Source organism: Malaclemys terrapin, chromosome 16 (assembly GCF_027887155.1).
Source record: "Malaclemys terrapin pileata isolate rMalTer1 chromosome 16, rMalTer1.hap1, whole genome shotgun sequence".
Classification (NCBI taxonomy): domain Eukaryota; kingdom Metazoa; phylum Chordata; order Testudines; family Emydidae; genus Malaclemys; species Malaclemys terrapin.
Genome location: NC_071520.1, coordinates 24676871 through 24697529, shown reverse-complemented (window position 1 = coordinate 24697529; position 20659 = coordinate 24676871). Strand labels below are relative to the sequence as shown.

The 20659-nt window shown below is 46.9% G+C and overlaps 1 protein-coding gene across 9 annotated transcripts in view; it reads right to left on the bottom strand.

Annotated features, from left to right (window-relative positions):
* NCOR2 (nuclear receptor corepressor 2) overlaps window positions 1-20659 on the bottom strand; it is a 395163-nt gene that overhangs the window by 172343 nt on the left and 202161 nt on the right. For all 9 annotated transcript variants that reach the window (XM_054006074.1, XM_054006082.1, XM_054006083.1 and 6 more), the window contains exons 7-8: window positions 14092-14148; window positions 4453-4505 (exon numbers count right to left, since the gene is read on the bottom strand). In XM_054006074.1, the coding sequence (XP_053862049.1) occupies window positions 4453-4505; window positions 14092-14148 (110 nt within the window). The remainder of the gene's footprint in view (window positions 1-4452; window positions 4506-14091; window positions 14149-20659) is intronic.

The window sequence follows — 20659 nt, the reverse complement described above, 5'->3', positions numbered from 1 at the left end:
CGCTGTACCTTTGTAATGCTACCTCCGACTCTATCCTGTCCATCCTGAAGACGTCTCCCCGAGGACTCTTCTGTGAGGATCACTTCACCTCCCACTGTAATTCAGCCACCTCTGGGGTGGAAGATGGCAGCTGTTATTTGTTAGCAAAACTACACACCAATTTTAAAAGGGGAGGGAAGAAGAAGAATATCTCCAACCAAAACTGGACGAGAGCTGTAGCCAGGATTACCAGCATCCAAAATGAATCTGGTCGAGATGCTGCGGCTTCACACTCTCTCTCCTTGCAAAAAGTGTCATGGGATCATTAGTACCAGGAGTGGTTTGGGGCCTTGGTTTTACATCCCTTAACTTCAGGCTGGGGCACAGAAACAGAGGGAAGAATGTGACCTGCCAATTTCCCTGCACATTCAACAGGTAACAAAGCAAATATGTAAACCAAGACACTCTAGAAAACAAGACCTTCCAGATGCCCCACTGTTAAAAAGAGGGCATTTGGAACAGAGATGGCTTCAGGTCCTTATGTTGACCTAGATCCAGGAATGCATTCACTGGCTTTGATAACCAACTGACATGGCTAATTGGGAGGTTTCTGTGATAGGCCAGAAAGGAAGGGTTTTACATTTTTAATTTAAATGTTAAGGTTTATTTTTCCGATTTTTGCAGAACAAATCACTCTGAGCATAAACCCCAAACCTACCTGCCTGCCTTAAGGTCTCCTTTTGCTTATTACAACACAGTAAGTTATGGGGGCAGGACAATCAAACCCATAATAAAAAATGCTCATTAAAGGACACCATTAATGTCAAAAAACCAGTAACAGCAAAACCTGTACACTGCTACCTGGAAATATATTACCCACTATGGCTATAAGTAATCTCTAAGATGACTAGGAATGAAAGATCAGAGAACACCATTTTCTCTCTTTTCAGAGTTTAATTCTGTGTATTTGACAGCACTTTGTGTTTAACCATCAGTTTCACTGTTCCCCTGTACAGGCAGCTAGTTAGTTCCCCGTTTGTATGGGTCTGTCACAAAGCAAGAGGCGAGGGGAAAATCATTTAAATACTAGAAAAATGGGATTGTAAAACCATACAAATTGGCAGGGAGACTCAGAGGCAGGTGTAATATCTGGAACTACTAGTAACCCATTCTTTTCACAATTGACTAGCTATCAATTTGACAGTGTCACTTCAGATACGCAGTTTGTGACAGTTTTCCGTAGGCTTGAGACAATCATGTTTAAATAGTGGCAAAGCAAAGAAAAAACCAATAAGAACACTGAATCTGATGCAACATATCTACCAGAAAGCAAGTGACATGAGCTCTGAACAGGCAGGCCCCTGTGCCAGCAGGGATAGGGATCTGCCTGCAAGGAGCTCATTGCTGGATGGTAGCTTAATAGTCCATTCCCAAAACAAGCATCATCATCCCATTGCAGACTGGATCTCCGCTAAGCTATACAGCCCTAAGTGAACGTTCAGAGAATACAGATCCCCAGGTAGCAGCATCCTTCCTGGGCTGGGTCCTTCCCTAGCACCTTATTCTCCTTCCGCTGCTTTGTACTTCCCAACACCTGAACGTCAGATGAAAATGATGAACAGGAATTACAGCCACATAAATAATTCCTGATGTGTAATTCATCTGCGAAATACAGCTCTTTCCCTGTCCCTGGAACATCCATGAGCACACATTACATTTCCTTACATTTTACTTTTTCTATTTAATAACTCCTCAATTGACTGCAGTGTGCTGGGGGCACACAATTCAAAATTCCAGCTGCCCATCCACTGTCATTGGTCAGGTATATCCCACAGCATGCTTCATCTTCCCCAACTAGATGTTTATAAAAAAAAACTTCCACTTGGAGGATCAGTACCTGTGGCTTTAACATTTGTGTTCATTCCTGGCAAAGAGTTTCCTTTGCAAATCCCCCTGCTCATTAAATCCAACGGGCAGAACATTTGCTTAACGTGAACCAATTGGAGAACAAGCCACAGCAGTGTCACCTAAAAACCCAAGTGAGTACTTGCAGAAGGGTTCCGGCAATGCTTGCCAAGCTTCAGTGATGATCAACAGAGGTAAATGCATTATCAAAGCCACATGTTTTCTGATCCCACTTAATCAGTAGGGACGCGCTTGGTAAATATGAACGGGCTGTAACTGACAACGTATGCATGGATCCATCATTCTGGAAATGAACTCTTCGGGTGCAAAAGTCAGAAGTGAGGCCATTTAGGCAGGAGGTGAGGGCAAGCAAATGTGAACTTGAAAAATTAACTACGTTCGTACAAAATCAGAGATTTCAAGATAATCTAGGTTTCTGGACGCTGCTGAAGGCAGATGAGACTTCTCAATCACTGGAGAAGAGGCTAAACTAAGTAAAGAAATCCAGAGTAACACTTAAAATCAAGGAGAGGATGGATAGATTTTTGGTTAAGAAACACGAGTTCTGGTCCTGAGTTGCCACCGACTTCCGATCTGACCTCAGGCACTTAATTTCTGTGCCTCAATTTCCCCACCTGCCAAATAGGGATAATATTTCCCTACCCCATGGGGGTGCTTCACTTGTTAATGCCTGTGAGGCATTCTGCTACTCTCTGTCGAGGGCACTTGTATGGCCCGCATTCCCATAGAGTCTGAGAGCCTCACAGAATTTAATGTCTTGATCCTCACAGCACCCCTGTGAGCAGGGCAGTGCTATCATCCCCATTTCACAGATGGAGAGCTGAGGCACAGAAAGGCGAAAATTCAATGGGACCTCGGCTCCTAAATCACTTAGGTGCTTTTGGCCATTTTACCTTAAGTGAGTTGCCTAAGGTCATGCAGGAAGTCTGTAATGGAAAAGGGACTTGAACCTGGCTCTCCTGATTCCCAGACTACCATTCTCACCACTGAACAATCCTTTCCCTTTATGGATACCACAGAGATGAACAACAGTTAAATGCCTATAAATCAGGTCAGTTCATAACACATTTAACTACATCCTGAATCCTGTAATAAGAAAGATGCTGTATGTTAACTCCTTCACTTCAACTCGCCTGGCATCTATTAACATTCCACTGAAAACCACAGAATATTAGGAAATGGCTGGTATGCTCGGTACTAGAACAGGTGTCTGTCTCCCATGTAGGCACAACTAGGTGATTTGAAAGTAATCATCGGTATAGAATCAACCCAGAAAAGAACTGTTAGATCACATGTGAAACTTTTCATTTCAATTTATAATAAACCTAAAAGTTAATCTGTTATATTCAGTCTAACTGCAGTAACTCACTGTAGTCACTAAATATCAATTGTTTATCAAATCATTTATTGAGGTTTAAAAGATAAGTAATTGACTACAGGATTATTAAAACTTGGTAAATATCTTTGTAATAATTTGTTATTAAACATTCAATTACAGCCTCATTGACAAAAGAGGCACTTTAAAGTACTGTCCAACTTTTCACTTCAATCTATCCTTCCCAAAACACATTAAAAAAAGCTGACAGTTAATTTCATACCTCAGCATGTGTCAAACAAAACTGCGCTTACATTTCATTCTGAAATATACCTGCACTCGACGCTGTCAATCAGACAACGGAGCTCAAAGAAGAATCCACAGTCAGACTCAACAGCACGGGAAGGTTAGAAAGGTGACTAAGGAGTGCAAGCTCTTGAAAAGCTACATACAATACTACCATGGTGCTCAGTACAGATACATCTTCCTTTTCCCCTCCCGCATTCTGCCAAGTTTCAGCCACACTTGCTCGTCTGAGGGTGTAAACCCTGCCATCAATTCAAGAGGATCTGAGTTGATCTCTTACTTTTGTAAATTTGATCTGAAGCTCTTCCCAGTCCTCTCCTGGGTCGTATTACAAACCTGAGGGAAGCAGGGTGAACAGGGGCTTTTCTTAGGGACTAGCATTACACATTCTTTCTCCCCCTTTGCAATGGCTAAGAAGCCGAGCACGTTTTCCCAATATTGCTGGCAGATGATCCGTTGCCTCCTAGCGCACCTTGTGGAACACCCCAGCAGCTTTCCTCAGCTGGCCAAAGAGGTTCCAAGCAGCCACTAACACCACTTGGGCTCTCCAACGTCTGCCCCCATTCATCCTTTTTTAAAATACGTTCTCCCGTATATAAAATGCACCAAGCCATCTAACCAACTCATGTAAAACTCCCTCCCCCCAAAGATAGCCGAGTTCCCCCCCCACACACACACTGCTCACCACACAAATCAAACGGTACCTTTACCATCCTGCGAACTCTGCTGTTCCTGACGGATGTACTTTTTAAGACGTTTCGATGCTCTGGGCACCGATGGCAGCCACACAATATCGCTAAAAGGGTACACGCTATTTCTGTTCAGCCTTAATGGGAAATGGGATCTGGGGGCAGGCTAGCATCTCCTCTGCTCCAGCCTAATGCATAACCTGACATTTCAAATAGACTTTATTGCCACATACTTACATTTTAATGTTTTCATGGTACTGCCTGGTGTCTGAAGGCTGGTTGTATAATGGCTGAAATAAATAAGAAAAATGAAGGCATAAATGGTACAGTCTGACATTTAGAAACTTCAGCCTGTCAGAAATGCTACTGTATCAGCGTGGACTTTCAGCTCCTAGAGAGATACGCCAGCATAGTCCATTCTGCTCTAATGCTCTGGGCTCAGTGCCAGCTCTCACTGCCCCCCTGCCCCACTCTGTCCCTCTCCTTTAATACTGGAAGTGCTGCTTCTTCACCAACACACAGCACCGCGGCTTGAGTCACTGTGCATCCAAGATCAGCCCGTGGGAGGCAGGCAGCACTCAACAGAGCTGGCTAAGAACAAGCAATTTGCTCTGTAATCCATATAAACACCATGCAGCACAGGAAGGGGGGGGGGAGGAGAAGCTGAGTGTTATTCACTTACCGAAAATGCAGTGTACCTTGGAACATATGACACGGGGGAGGATAGGAGAAGGGGGCGGGAGGAAAACAGTCTGTGTGCTGCAAATTGTTATGTCTACTCAAGGAAAGCCGCCTTAGCCTCCGAGGGAGTGAGCCACAGGGAGGGTCAGATGCTGGTGCCACTCAAGAGAAAGACAGAGCCCGCGTGGTTCCAATTGCATTAGGATTTGGTCCGTCTCAGGGCTACCACCGTTGGATCGGAGCACGTCAATCTTTAATGTACTTATCCTCACAGCACCCGTGGGAGGCAGGACAGTGCTGTTCTCCCCGTGTTACCAATGGGGAACTGATGCACACAGACACTAAGTGACTCAATCCAGGGTCACACAGGAAATCTGCACCAGAAAAGGGAACCGAACCCAGGTGTCAAGTCCCAAACTAGAGCCCTACCCACTAGGCCACCCATCCTTGCAATGCCTAGTGACTAGAACACGCAGTGATGAGTCAGGAGATCTCGGTCCTTTTCCTCGCTCTCACACACTCACTCTGCAACCTTGGGCAAGTCGCTTAACCACTGTGCCTCGGTTTCCCTATCGGCAGGATGAGGATATGCCATCTCCTGCGGAAGGAGACCTGACTCCCTTCATCCATTAGCATGTATAAAGTGCTTGGAGATTCTGGGAGGGAAGGAGCTCTTGCAGGGTGACAAGTAGTCTGTCACTAAATCTGTGCCTTCGGGATTTATGGTCACGTTAAGCACTGCCACCTGTCATCCAGGGACAGGGGATTCTCCGAAGTGGCACCATGGCTATTCATGGCCATGCCCGAGGCATAACCTATGTTAACTGTGCACTAGTGAGTAAAGCATGAGCATACGTGGGCCTTTCCCAGATCAGGGACATGGGTAAATCTTTCTGAGATGATGAAAGCCCTGGCTTAGGGGCATGGAATACATTTATCACAAAGGTTTGGTCATAACAACCCCAGCAGTCACTTGCTGGCTTTGACCAGAGCTGGGCCCAAGCTGTCCAGTCCAGATCTGGATTCCAACTTCCCCAAAGTTTTGGAGAGGTCAGAGCAGGGCTGCCCAGAGGGAGGGAGCGGGGCAAGTGGGGCAATTTGCCTCAGGCCCCGCAGGGGCCCCCACAAGAATATAGTATTCTATAGTATTGAAACTTTTTTTTTATGGAAGGGGCCCCCGAAATTGCTTTGCCCCTGGCCCCCTGAATCCTCTGGGTGGCCCTGGGTCAGAGTTGGGATTTTGGGCTGAGGCGCATCTCCGGCTTAAAGCAATCGATCCAACTGGCCTCTTCCCAGCATTTCCTTCCATCAGATCAGCTCAGGCCAAACTCCTGATGGGACCAACAACGTATTGAAAATCCTTCAACTTTTGCCCAGATCACCAGCATCGTCTCAGCTGCACAGTCCCAGCCCGGGGTAATGCTCTGCGTTTAGGAATTGGCTGAAATGCCCAAAATAAGGAAGTCATTACAAACTCCTCCCCGTTTCAGGGTTAAGTCTGACTTTCCTAAAAGCTCTGGGTGCTTAGCACCAATCGGAGTAGGCCTTGAGTGTCCATTTTTTTAAGACGAGAGCAGCTGATAATGAGACACAGGACAAGACATCCAGCCTCCTGAACCCGGCAGCCCCGATTAGCCTTGAGCGGTGGGAACAGCTCCCAGCACTCTCACGCCACTCTGACCCCACTCCTTAACCCTCACCCTGCCTCTGCATCTCACCTAGCCCACAGCCACTGGAAAGGATCATCGAGACATGGAGCTTTTACTGGTTGGAATAGGTGACTATGGGAAAGAGAGCCCTTGTATCCATTTGGAATTATAAAGACAAAAGGCCCTGGGGACAAGTCTGAGATGAAGAAGGCAGGAGAGGAAGCAAAACGCGCCCTGGGAGACCATACGAGAGCAGTGGATATAAAATATGTATGGAGATATACCTATCTCATAGAGCTGGAAGGGACCCTGAAAGGTCATTGAGTCGAGTCCAGCCCCCGCCTTCACTAGCAGGACCAAGTACTGATTTTGCCCCAGATCCCTAAGTGGCCCCCTCAAGGATTGAACTCATAACCCTGGGTTTAGCAGGCCAATGCTCAAACTACTGACTATCCCCCACTACCACCTGGATGGCGGCGGCGGCATCATCTGCAGATGACACAGCCGGCTGGTGTAAATGGATGTGGCACCATAACAGAGTTACCACCCTCCCCAAATCAAGGGTTTTGTTTTTTAAATCTTCCTTTGCTGCTTGCCTTCCTGCCCCACTTGGAGGACTGTGCCAAGCCCTGTGCACAGGGCAGGCCTCTCTGCTCTGGACTGGTCTTGTTAAAAGAGCGGCTCTTCCGTGCTTTGTACACCACCGCATATGATGCACTACGCAAGATACTTCTTTCTGCATGGGGGGGGGGGAATCTCCGCCGGGGGCTCAGTTACACCAGCCAAGTGGGAAGAATAAGGAACGCTGGCACAAGATTCCCCCCCCCATTAAAAATCAGTTTTACACCATTTATAAACCAGCTCGTACCCAAGTAGGAAGCCAAGAGAACGTGAAGGGGAAACAGGGAAAGCCACAAGAGCCACTGGTGCAACAGAGATCGCTGGAGAATGGCACCAGGACACAGCCCAAGTACCAAAAGAGACAACCATGAATTCGGGATCAAAACCAAATCAACATGTCTAGCCCCTGGCCTAATTCTAAAGATAAGGGTCTGTGAGCACACCCCATGCTGTGTTAATAAAGCCAACCATCGCCCAGGCACAAACAGCAACTGATTAACACAATCTCTGTCTAACCACAGAAACGCCATCCAACTGTGCAGGCAATTTATCCATAAACTTTCACTAAACCATCTGCGAGCGATTTAACATCCGTGGCAAAGCGTGGTCAAACAGCCAGGCGCGCGCGTGATGGATGGCTTATGGTCAAAGTCTATATTCTGAACATGGTTAAATACAAGCCAGCCATGTTCACTCTCCATGGTAATGCAGCTGAGGTTGAACTGAGGGTTGAGTGTAATTTTGTTTCACGTTAACTATTGAAAAGAGCCATGACAAAGAGATAAAGGACTGGTTTGGCCTGTGTTTATCAGATTCCCGATCCCACAGCCTTTGAAAGGCTTGGGCTAATGGCTGTTCTACTGGCTCAACGTGTCTCTCTCAACAATTTTTCAGCATCTAAGACCTTGCCACACCCACCCAATGGACTTTTTCAGTCTAGAGTAGGATACTACTACTGTCTGTCCTAGAAGCTTGTTTTTCAAAGATGCAGCCCCCGTACTAAACGTATACGCCAAATAAAATAAAACAAAAAAACAATAAGACGACCATAAAAAACCCACCATAGCTAAACAGCAGAATAAAAGAGGCAGTTCAGAGGCAAAAAGGGCATCCTTTAAAAACTGGAAGTCAAATCCTAGTGAGGAAAATAGAAAGGAGCATAAACTCTGGCAAGTTAAGTGTAAACGTATAATAAGGCAGGCCAAGAGAGAATTGAAGAACAACTAGCAAAAAAACAAACAAAAAAACCCACAAAAACTAAAAGCAAAAAAAAAAAAAATTTAAGTATATCAGAAGCAGGAACAGGGCCCCTCGATGGTTGAGGTTAGAAGAGCACTCAAGGAGGACAAGGCCGTTGCGGAGAAGCTAAATGAATTCTGTGTGTTGGTCTTCACTGCAGAGAATGTGAGGGAGATGTGGGTCTCTCTTTTTAGGTAACAAATCTGAGGAATTGTCCCAGATTGAGGTGTCAATAGAGGTGGTTTTGGAACAAATAGAAAAATTAGACAGTAATAAGTCACCAGGACCAGATGGTATTCACCCGAGAGTTCTGAAGAAACTCAAATGTGCAACTGCAGAACTACTAATTGTGGTATCGTTTAAATCATCCTCTGTACCAGATGACTAGAGGATAACTATCGTAATGCCTATTTTTTAAAAAAGGCTCCAGAGGCGATCTTGGCAATTACAGGCAGTATCAGTCAAATTGCTTGAAACTATAGTAAAGAACAAAATTATCAGACACTTAGATAAACACAGTATGTTAAGGAAGAATCATACATTTTGTAAAGGGAAATCATGCCTCACCAATCTATTAGAATTCTTTGAGGGTATCAACAGACATGTGGGCAAGGGTGACGCAGTCAATATAGTGTACTTGGACTTTCAGAAAGCCTTTGAAAGGAGTCTCTTATTCAAAGGAAGCTGTCATGGGATATGAGGGAAGGTTCTCTTATGGATCATTAACTGGTTAAAGGATAGGAAATAAAAGGCAGCAACAAATGATCAGTTTTCACAATGGAGAGTGGTAGATAGGGGGTTCCCAAAAGATCTGTACTGGAACCTGTGCTGTTCAAAAATATTCATAAATGGTCTGGAAAAGGGGGTGAAGTGAGCTGGCAAAGTTTGCAGATGATACAAAATTACTCAAGATAGGTAAGCCCAAAGCAGGCTGCGAAGAGTTACAAAGGGATCCAAATAAACAGGATGACAGGGCAACAAAATGGCAGATGAAATTCAATGCTGATAAGTGCAAAGTAATGCACATTGGAAAAAACAATCCCAACTATACATACAAAATGATGTGGTCAAAATTAGCTGTTACAGCTCAAGAAAAAGATCTTGGAGTCATTGTGGAGAGTTCTCTGAAAACATCCGCTCCATGTGCAGCGGTATTCAAAACACCGAACAGAATGTTAGGAACCATTAGGAAAGGGATAGATGAATAAAACAGAAACTATCATAATGCCATTATATAAATCCGTGTATGCCCCACCTTGAATACTGTGTGCAGTTCTGGTCACCCCATCTCAAAAGAGATACATTAAAATTGGAAAAGGTATAGAGAAGGGCAACGAAAATGATTAGGGGTATGGAACAGCTTCCATACAAAGAGAGATTAAAAAGACGGACTGTTCAGCTTAGAAAAGAGACAATTAAGGGGGGATGTGACAACAGTCTATAAACTCATGAATGGTGTGGAGAAAGTGAATAGGGAAGTGTTATTTACCCAGTCACATGACAAGAACTATGGGTCACCCAATGAAATTAATAGGCAGCAGGTGTAAGCAAACAAAAGGAAGTACTTTTTCACGCAATGCACAGTCAACCCGTGGAACTCATTGCCATGGGATATGGTGAAGGCCAAAAAGTATAACTGGGTTCAAAAAAGAACGCAATACATTCATGAAGGACAAGTCCATCACTGGCTATTAGCCAAGATGACACCACCTCATGCTCTGGCTGTCCACAACCTCCAAAGGCCAAAAGCATGTGGCACAGGCCACTGTCACAAGCAGAGTAGTGGGACAGACGGACCATTGGTCTGACCCAGAATGGCCATTGTTATGTTTCTGTCCCTTCTTTTAAAGGTTGACCTCTCCATTCTGCTCTGTAATTACATGGCAGAGTCAACACACCTGCCATATCACCTGGAGGGCAACAACAGAAAAATTTTGTAAAATTGAAGAGTAATAATCCCTATAGTTCAGCAAGCAGGAGATAGCCAGAGGATCAAACTCCATACTTTTAGATGTGTCCACCGCCGTAGCATCTCAGCGCTAACATGCTGACTGCACCTGTGCTATGGAAGACATCAGGCTCACGTCACAGTTTTCCATGGTAACGACATGGAAAGCAGTCTCGATGCAGTCAGACCCCTAATCGAATGAAGTTCATTGAAGCAGTACTGGTGGTCTGCGTCATGATGCAGAAGTGCAACGGACTACAACTGTATCCCAGGCAACGTATGTGCTACAAGGATGCTGTGGCAACCCCCACTGGCAATGCAAGGGCATACAAGACAAGACAGGTATGACCCAATCAGGAGCTGGGTTAACAGCAGCTTCCCTTCCTCGGTGCACATTTCTAACACTAACCCACCCAAATCTGCTTGTTGAAGTGCAGGCAAAGAACCTGCTGACTAATTCAAGTTTGGAAAGTTGCAGGGGAAACAGGCATCTGCCCTACTAAGTCCAGGTAACTTCGAGAGGGTAGGTCCATCCTTAGAATCAATTCCTCCGCTGGGAAGAGAAAAACCCAAGCTGCGACTCTGTCACATCACATCAGCACGTTCCTCCTGATCAAAAATCGCACTGGAGGGGCTCTCTTTGCAGGAATGCTGGAGCCACTTTACAATGCACTTCTGCCGTGAGCTCCTGCAAGGGGGCTGCCAGGACTGGAATGAAGGGCGAGAAAACATATTGATAAATGAAAATGCCTTTCTTCAGTGTGATTGGGTAAACCGAGATTGAACCGACAGGGGTTTGATGAGTCATGTAAACACCAGTTCCTGGTGGAAGGGGAGGGAGGAATGGCTGGTGCGGCTGCTTATGGGTTATGATATATTCTTGTGCACACACAACCTTGCAAATACATCAGTTTGATTAATGTCACCAACTTCTGCTGCTTTTTCTTATGCTGCCACAAGGAAAACTTTAGAGACACTATCGAATATCTTTTATTACCTCCCCCATCTTGTATCTCTAGTATCCTGGGACCAACACAGCTACAACAACACTGCATACACAACATTTTTTGTTAACTAACAGTTTAGGTTGCTTTGAGTTAATGACATGCCGTTCCACACAGCACTTGAAAAGAAACCCAAACATTAAGAAATATGGAACTCTAAAATGCCAACATCCAGTTCAACACATCACTTGTCATTATATGCTCATAGGCTAGAAACTTTCATCTGCCCAATATCCACATCACCCTAATTCTGCCCCCACGATGAAACAAAGAGAGACATCCCCCATCCATAAGAAATACAATAATCTCATCGGTGACCACCAATAGTAAAATGTTTCAGAATTAACTGTGCCCTGGTTGAGCGAACTCTGTCTTTCCTTGTGGCCATAAACACCTGACAGAAAGAGAGATTTTGTAAATACTTAATTGGGCAGAGACACACGTGTGACAGATCCCAATTAGCATTTCTCTAAGGTAAGATGAGCACAGCCTATTCCTTCTGGAGAATGTCCGCTTGGAAAAATGAGACGACAGTTACATTTGTTATGGGGGACTTGGCTAGCGTGACACCCTTTTGAAAATGAAGTCGAATGAAAGCCGCAATGCACTGGAATGTTCCAACTGCCAATCTGTCTGCCCACCAGCATTGGAAACAAGAGAGAAATCAAACAAGTTTCAATCTCTCCACTCAAAAACAATCGCTACCTTGAGGAGATGGAGCTCTAGATTCAACCCTGCCATTAACACCTTAATGCTATCAGGATGTTCCCCTCAGCCCCAGACCCCAATCCGTGGTTTGCTAATGCGTGTATGACCTCCTGCCTCTCTCAGTTTTGACTAACCAATTTCCTCAGTGACCTCTTGCTTTGAGCAATCAGCACCTGGCAAGCTGCCTCCTGATCAAGCGACGTTTATCTGGCACCACCTCTGTTTGAATATAGTAACCAGAGTGCTCTTGAACTAATATTAGTGAGACCGCCAGGCCCACAGCCAAGCCGGGAGCAATTCCCGCAGCTGTATTTCGAGTAAACTCAGGAAAAATCTGCAGCCCTTTCACATGCAACTGACTCCAAGGGACCCAGAGCTGCACAAGAGACTCTAGGGCTTGAGGGTCGCCTAGGACTGTTGTATGTGCCTATATCACCAGACCTTCTAAAGAGGAGGATTACCAAGCAAGGCAGGCATGGAAAGCTCGGTCCTCCTTCCTAGAGCAATTTCCTTTCTGATTCAGAAGAGTAGCTGCATATGAACCTCATTTCTTGGGTCCCAGTAGCTTCTCGAGGGCCCTTGTCGTGGCTGGGGCCCTGTTGTGCTCACCACAACGTGGCAGCGAGTGGGGGATGGGAAAAGAGCGTAAGCCCCGTTCTGCAGCATGTGCATACAGGCCAGGTTTCCATGCCCCACTCAGAAGTGGGGCTAGAACGGACAGCGATTAGGCTGGAACAGAGAGACAGGCTTAGCCTCAGTAAACACCACCCAGTGCCATTCATTTATTTATTTAAACACACCGCATTTAAAGGACCAGCACCCAGCCCTGACAGCCAACCGGAGGAGCAGAGAGAGACTCTGAAGGGTTTAACTCCTTGGGGACTACAAGGAGACACAGTTATGCACGATCTCCCTAACTGAGAGGCGAACCGGGGATCATTAACTTCCTTGTGACACCTCCTGTACACACACACACACACACACACACACACACACACACACACACACACAATACCATGCTATCCCAAACACTTCTGAATTAAAACTGGCAAGGCCAGCTCATCCCCCACCCCCCTCTTCCCAGGGGCTATTCAGTTGGCAGATTCCACCAGACACTTGACCTAAAAGTACCTGTCTGTATAAGGCTGCAGTCAGTGGGTGCTAAGGGTGCTCAGCACGATACAGGACTGGGCCCTCAATCCTCCCCCCACCCAACTGCTCCCTTTATATAGAGTAGAGGGAGTTCTCCTGGGAAGCTCCGACACAGTGCCCCGCAATGAGCTGTTTTCACCTACAGCTCAGGAATCATATCGTCACTGGCATTTGCTGGAGACAGAGCAGGGTGTGTTGGGTAGAGGGGAGGGGACAGCTGAAATTTGACAGCAACCATGAACAACGATGATTGAATTTTCACTGCTCCCAGAAGTACGACAGGCAGCGGAGAGAGACGGAAATTGGACTCTTACAACTTCACAGAGTTATTGCTGACAGGTCATTGCGATCTAGAACGGGCAGTCCTGGAACATGCTCTTCTGACACTTCTCCTGCCCCCCTCCCCCTCCCCCCCGCATGCTCTCCTATTATAACTGTGCTGGGGAGGAGGACCCACAATGAGATCGCCCACACACACCATCCTGATGTTCAGCAGCCACTGAATGCATAGTACCAGGAACGTGGTGGAGGAAAACATTAGCGTCACGGATTCACCACTGCAGTGTCAAGCACCAATCAGGTTTTGGGTAAGTCCCTCCCATCGTTCTCCCTTTGGCAGAGGTAGAAGCAGGTTAAGGCTCCCAGAACAGAGCTACATGGGTGTGTGTGAGTGTGAGTGTGAGTGTGTGAGAGAGAGAGAGAGAGATTATTCACCCTATCCACTTTGCTTCCTCTTTGGTGCACACCAGTGACACATTCTGGCCAGCAGCACACTTCCTCCTTATGGTTTACACATAGGATGGTGCGCTGGTCTCCCAAGACCTCTCCAAAGTTGGCTGCCCTCCAAATCCCCATGTTGTGAGACGAGACTTACCAGTTCCACTTGGGGACCCAGTCCTTCCAGGATCCTGTGGGCCGCTTCTGCTTTTTTCTGCAAAGAAGAAGGGGGAGGGGATAGGAAGAGAAGTTATTTCTCTTGCCGATCACAATTTCAGTCCCATGCTTCATTTTTCTCCCTGCTTTTTCAAAACCTTTTGTTTTTTAAACTGCTGCTAAACTCAGCCATCCCCACCTCCCCTCTAAGGTGCCAGGGGAAAGAAAAGGTTAAAAGCAGCAGAGCTCCCAGATCCGCAACACAACACAACACTGCAGGCAAAGGGCATCACTGGCTAAGTTTAACGGCATAGTCCTTAGAGGAGCTGCAGAAAACAATCCAGACGCCAGCACCTACTCCATGCTGCCCAAGCAGTCCCCTCCTCCTCAGGGCTTATTCATTTAGGAGCCCTTCGGCCGCTCTCGGCAGCAACTGAATTCTCTTTCACTTTTCAGGCGTTTGGATTCTGTACAATTACCTCAGCACTAGCACAGCACGAGGGGGCGGGAGGGGGAGCAGACAGAGACAGAGAGAGATGCCCTTTCTAGGATTCATCCTCTCACGAACATGTGATCATTCCATCTGAGCTGCCCTTAGCTCCTTCCCTTGCTAGTTTCCCTCTCCCCTCCCCAGCACAAGACACATCCCCCTTCCCGGCAAAACTACCTGGCACTTACTAGGAAAGCAGGAACATGTGTCATCATGTGCTCAGTGGTTACTAATTAAACAGGCCTGAAAAAAGCCAGGGGTTCACTGAGCGGGGGAAGCTAAATAAAAGATGACATGTCCAGTCAAAAGCTCTCTCCCTAGCAAAGCCAGGCTTCTCAATGATTGGTACTAACAGCCCGATAAGTCTGGATCGTTTTACACTGCTGAGGTAACCCAGCGCTGATCACATAAAGCAGAACACCTGGCAGGATAAGGGGCTGGGGAGATGGATTTTTATACACACGTATTAAATAAAACAGAGAATGTTAAGCATTCAGGAGGGTTAGAAGGTGGGGGCAGGGGGGGGGGGAGAGATAAAATTCCACTGCTGCCTTGAAGGGTTTAGCGTGGGGAGCGCAGGCAGCGCGCAGCTCCCCCAGGGTTTTAAAACACAGCGGAGTGTGGGGGGGGGGGGAATCCTTCTTGAAGCACGTTCACCGCTTCATCCCAATAAGCGCTAGAGATGGGCTAGAGCCACGAGGTTGGGATTTGGATTTCAAACACTCCCAAGGCTGGGCAGCCCGAGGGCTGGGTTTCCGTTAAGTGCACTATAAAAAGACAGAGGCTATTTGCCAAATTTGGATCAGGATTTCAACCTTTGGGGTATTTAGATCGAGGAGGCTGATACCGGCCCCTCTCTGACAGCAAAGCACATGCCCCTCTCACACTGATGCCTGCGCACAGCTGGATGCACTTACAATGTTTTGTGATGGGAGATGCCTTGCTAATCCCCCACATGCCGTGCTGACAGCTCACCTCCATTCTCATCCGGCAAATGCAAGGGCTTTATTATGTTTCCCAAGATTTACAACTATCTATTCCCTACATCATCCCAGGGCAGAGCCTCAAAAGTGCAAATGCAGATCGTAGGTGTGCAAATACCAGGGCCTTGCACACCCACACAGAAGAGCGGATTTGCATGTGAGCACTTTTGCAGGTTCGGTCCCAGGATCAAAAAAGAAGCACGTGTCTGCAGTCATCCACTAACCTGCTAAACGTCCACTAACCAGCCCCAGGGAGTTCACCTGACCAATGAAAATTTGCCCAGCAAACCAGGATGAGTTTCAAACTATTCCACGCGCTGCAGGATGTGTGGGTGCAACGGAGTGGATTCTCCTCTCACATTGTTGTGATTTGGAACTAACTCCGCTGACATCACCCCAATATAACTGAATCATGCAGCAAAGAAGCCTTCCTCACCAGGCAGAGTAATGCCACCACCACCAGCAGCTCGTACACAGCACGTTTCATCAGTAAAGCTCAGAAGACTTCACAATGGAGGTCAATATCATGATCCCCATTTAACAGGTGGGGAAACTGAGGCACGGAGCAGTGAAATGATTTGGGCAAGGTCAGCCAGCAGCAGAGCCAGGAATAGAACCCAGGTCTCGCCAGCCCCAGTCCAGTGCTCTATCCGCTAGACCACACTGCCTCCCTCGTAGCTGTGAAGCTGTAAAGAACTGTTCTCTCCATGGCACAGAGACTGGCCATGCCCCACTCAAGGTGAAGCCCAAGTTCTGAACACGTGTAGTCTCCATGCCTAGTGAAGTAGTCTCCAACCCAAAGATGCCAAGCTACCGCCCACCCAAGGGGTCTGTGGGCAAGAGAGCTCTTCTACACAGACAGCCCAAGGGCAGCCACGGTGAGAGCCCCACAGCCATGGCCTGCTGAAAGACACAGATAAAACATTCCTGGCCCACCCCTTCCTGCTCCAGGGGATGCTGGAAGAGAAAAATACCCCCAAAGCAGCCGAAGCAAGGATAAGCTCCACCAAGCTAATGCCCAAACAATGCACAGAGGAGACGCAGACAGCTGGCAGGGGGCAGAGGTGAGACTTGGCTCCTGGAATTTTATAGCAACCCCTTCCCTGTCTCGAATTTCCAGATGCAACAGGGGTCTGCTTCTGACCTCACTCACCCCAGCATAAGGTCAGGAGCAACTCACTGAAATCCGTGGTGTTACGCCAGCAGGAATGGGGGAGATGAGAGCAGAGTCAGCCCCGGTATTTCCACCCTCTCTCTGAGCGGCCAGCGCCCCCATCCCCAATAGTCACAGGCTCTCCCTGATACTCAAAGGCTAGTCTGGCCCAGCGGGGGGCCATCACATTGGTTTGTATTTGAACTACCACCCAATAAACCAGCTGCAAGCTACAGCCTGGCTCACGGCTCAGGTGCAACTCGAGTAAAACAACAGGTGTGAAGAGCTCTAACTGAAAGCACGGAGTGGAATCGTGGTGCTAATGAACTATGCAGCCAGTCCAGATGGGGCTGGGAGAGGGACTCCTGCCAAGTGAAGAAAACATGCAGAGATTTCAAAGGTGCCTTGGTGTGGTCTCATTCCCCCTCCAATTGTCCCTTGCCTATTGAGTGGCCGCTGTGAACCGAGTTGGTGCAGCAGGCCTGTTCTTAGTAGAACAGTGTCCACATCACAGAAACCTCCAGCGCAACCGGCTCCCTGGCTGGCAAATCTCCATGTGGTCAGGGATCAAACAGGCCACGGACAGACAGAGAGACTCCAGAGAGATGGGAGAGAATGAACTGTCCTGCCATCCCCAGATGTGGTCCATCCAGCTCTGGGGCGAGGCCAGTGAGTGGATTCAGTGTGGGGAGATTGCATTGCCACCTGCCTGGGCTGTACTTGTTCCAGAGATGAACCAGGAACATCCGTCTCTGGAAAGGACAGCCTTTTCCCCGAACGATAACGCTCCCCTAGCCTTTTCTCGGTCTCTCTCCTCGTTAACAAAGGATTGTCTCCCCTCGCTGGTCCCCCAGTGGAGACACTTCACGGGGATAGTGTGCGATGGCATAAGTGACTTCACTGACGGATCCAGCAGGTGGAGAGAGGAAGCAGAGAGTTTGTTTGCAAACACAAATAAATGCAGTTCCAGCAAAGGGCAAAGAGAAACATGCTGCAAAAAAATACATGGCTCTTTGGGTCGCCTCTTTCTTGCATATTTAGCCCAGTATAAAGGTCTACCTACAATAGGTGGGACCAGGAGGAATCGCCAAACTCGAAGCTAAGAGGCTAACAGATAATGTTGGGATGGGGCTCAGCAAGGCCAACTCTCTGAATGCCCAGACAGACTTTCCTCTCAAAGGTGAACCATGCCCAGCTAGATTTTTGTAATTTGCTCCTTCTTGGGCGTCCCCTGAAGATGATTCAGTAGCTGCTGCATTTGCAGCTCACACCTGTCTGCCTGCTGACTGGCACAGAGATGCCTGGGAATCAATGGGGCCTGTAATCTGCACACAGCACTAGCTGGCAGAGAGCCATTGGACACACTTCGAGGTCCCCTTACCACGATATCAAGCCTCTTAGTCTAGGGCCATGGTAAATGTAGGCCCACATTTCACTCTAGGCCCCCCGCCCAAAACAATAGGCTGTGATTGTCAGGCAGGGGGCAAGGCTTTCTCACTGGCAGGGCCATGTCTGGGCAGCTAAATCCCTGAGATACCCATTTGATTTCCCCCGTTTTTCCAAGTCTCTTCTGTTTGGGTCATTTGATACAGGACCGTTTCATACAGAGGGAGGGGGTGCTTCAAAGTCTGTAGCAGAGGTGGCGGTGGGGCTGTGATAGCGCTTTATAAGTGACGACCAACAATCTGTCCCACCACAGATTTGCAAAATAGACCGCGCCAGCATTCAGAGCTAGGTTTATCTCGCAGACATGGAAGCCACCCAGTGGTCAGTTGTATTATCTCCACTTGGTTTCTGTTCTCACCAAGGCAGGCTATATTCCAATCAGCCCCAGATCACTTCAGCTACCAATGAGGCCATTCAATTAGCTACAAACAGAAAACGAGCAGTGAAGAGATGCAGCTTAATTGGCTTGCATTTCACCCATCAAAATCTCTAAGGAAGCGCCTTGGTGCTGAGAATTCTGCTAGTCCCTGGACATCTGTGAAGTTGCCAGAATGTATCTTGCGACATATATTTGGGAATGCAATGGCGCTCTCTCCAGCATGGCCCTGTTATACTAGATCATCACAATGGTCCGTTCTGGCCTTGGAATGTACAAATTTGATGAAAAGACAAAGCAAAAATTTGCCTTAAATGGGACTTAGATTATAGCATGTTTGATCCAAAAAAAAAAAAAAAAAAAAAAAAAAAAAAAAAAGAGTTGCTTGTTTACACATTGCAATGGTATTTGTTCTTGTGCACTGAGCTTCTTTAAACTCCTCTTGTCGGGCTCGGCTATTTGAGACAGACATGCCCCATCAGCTACACCGGGAGGAAGCGGAGGATTTGAACTCTTATCCTTCGGCTCCAAAGGCACAAGCTCTACCCTGAAAGCTAAAAGATCAGCTCCACTAACGGGTCAGTCTGGTAGCTAAGAAACCACACAAGCCAAACTATCAGGTTGAAGAACACACGATGGAGAAGGCTGCCCTCTCTAAGTGGCTTTTCCTTTAACCACGTACGGCCGCTCTGCTCCCGAGTTAACGAAAGCGGGTTGCTAGCTAGAAGCTCCCCCGCTCTATGAGAGATCACTGTGATGGCAGACCAGGACTTCGGATCCCCGCTAATACCACGGTTTGCACACTCTTTCCGCAGAATGCACCACATCTGAAGAGAGAGATCATCCAACTTGCCCTCACACCTTACGATACCCCTGTGGCACCCACAGGCCACTGCTTACATGGGAAAGCAGCTTGATGCAGTAATATGGTATTTTTAGCTACTTTCATTGCCATTTCACAACTGGAAACAAGGAGGAGTCAGCCCCATGGGGCATCCGAAGAAGTGAGGTTTTAACTCACAAAAGCTTATGCCCAAATAAATCTGTTAGTCTTTAAGGTGCCATCAGACTCCTTGTTGTTCATATAACGCTATCACAGCTCCATAGATTGCAGTTGTATAGATCCCTACCTGTGAAATTAAATGTAGCATCTCATTATAAAGTTATAAACTTGCTTCACCAGTGCGGAAGCAGAACAATATCATGCAAAAATACATCACTGCAATGGCTGCACTTCAAGCTCTGGTTGAACACAACAACCTTAACTCTGCCCATTACACACAGACATTGGAACAGACTGGTTTACATGATTTTACATCTGCATACATTTTAGATACACATGTATCTAAAGTTCCAAAAACTAAACCATTATACTAATGTCTGAGAAAGTCTAGGTGATGACATAATTCAAAAGACCGTCATGTAATGTTTACATGCAAGGATTCAACCTTAAAAGCAGTTCACCCCAACTGACAGCTTTTAATACTGCATTTAATTTCTGGTTTTCTTTCTTTTTTTAAAAAAGAAGGGAGGAAGTTGAAGTTAAACAAGCCTCAGTTCTGTAACTAATACAAACCAGTCAACAAAAGCCAACTGGAGTCGATCAATGCCATTAGTGAGCTGCACACTTTGAGGCCTGGGCACCCGTCTGACAAAGGTCACTACGTGTTAGTTCTGCATGCTAAGGACTATATGTGTTTCCATGGCTGTGCATTCATCCTCACTAATTTGTATGAGTTAAGCCTGTCCCTGGACTTGTCAATATTAAACATTTAGAAGTTTAACCCCAATGAGCCTAGAATTTTCAGGTCTCTGGGAGATCTATAAAACACTAGGATCTTGGAGAATATTGACGCAGCGGTATTAAAAAAACGTATGAATGCTTAAAAACAGTGGGTGAGATTATCAATAGGAGCAGAGTTAGGCCAACTGTGAGTGCTTTGAAAAATCCCAAACAGCATGCTATGCAACGCAGGCATTTAGTGAGCGGTGCACAAGTGTGCACTCATTTCTCCTTAGGCATCCACCTAATGGCTTACCGACACTGACTCTGGCGCACGCCTGGTACAAAACGTCACGCTGATTAACCACAGGCGCAATTAATTGCGGGCACAAGATCGT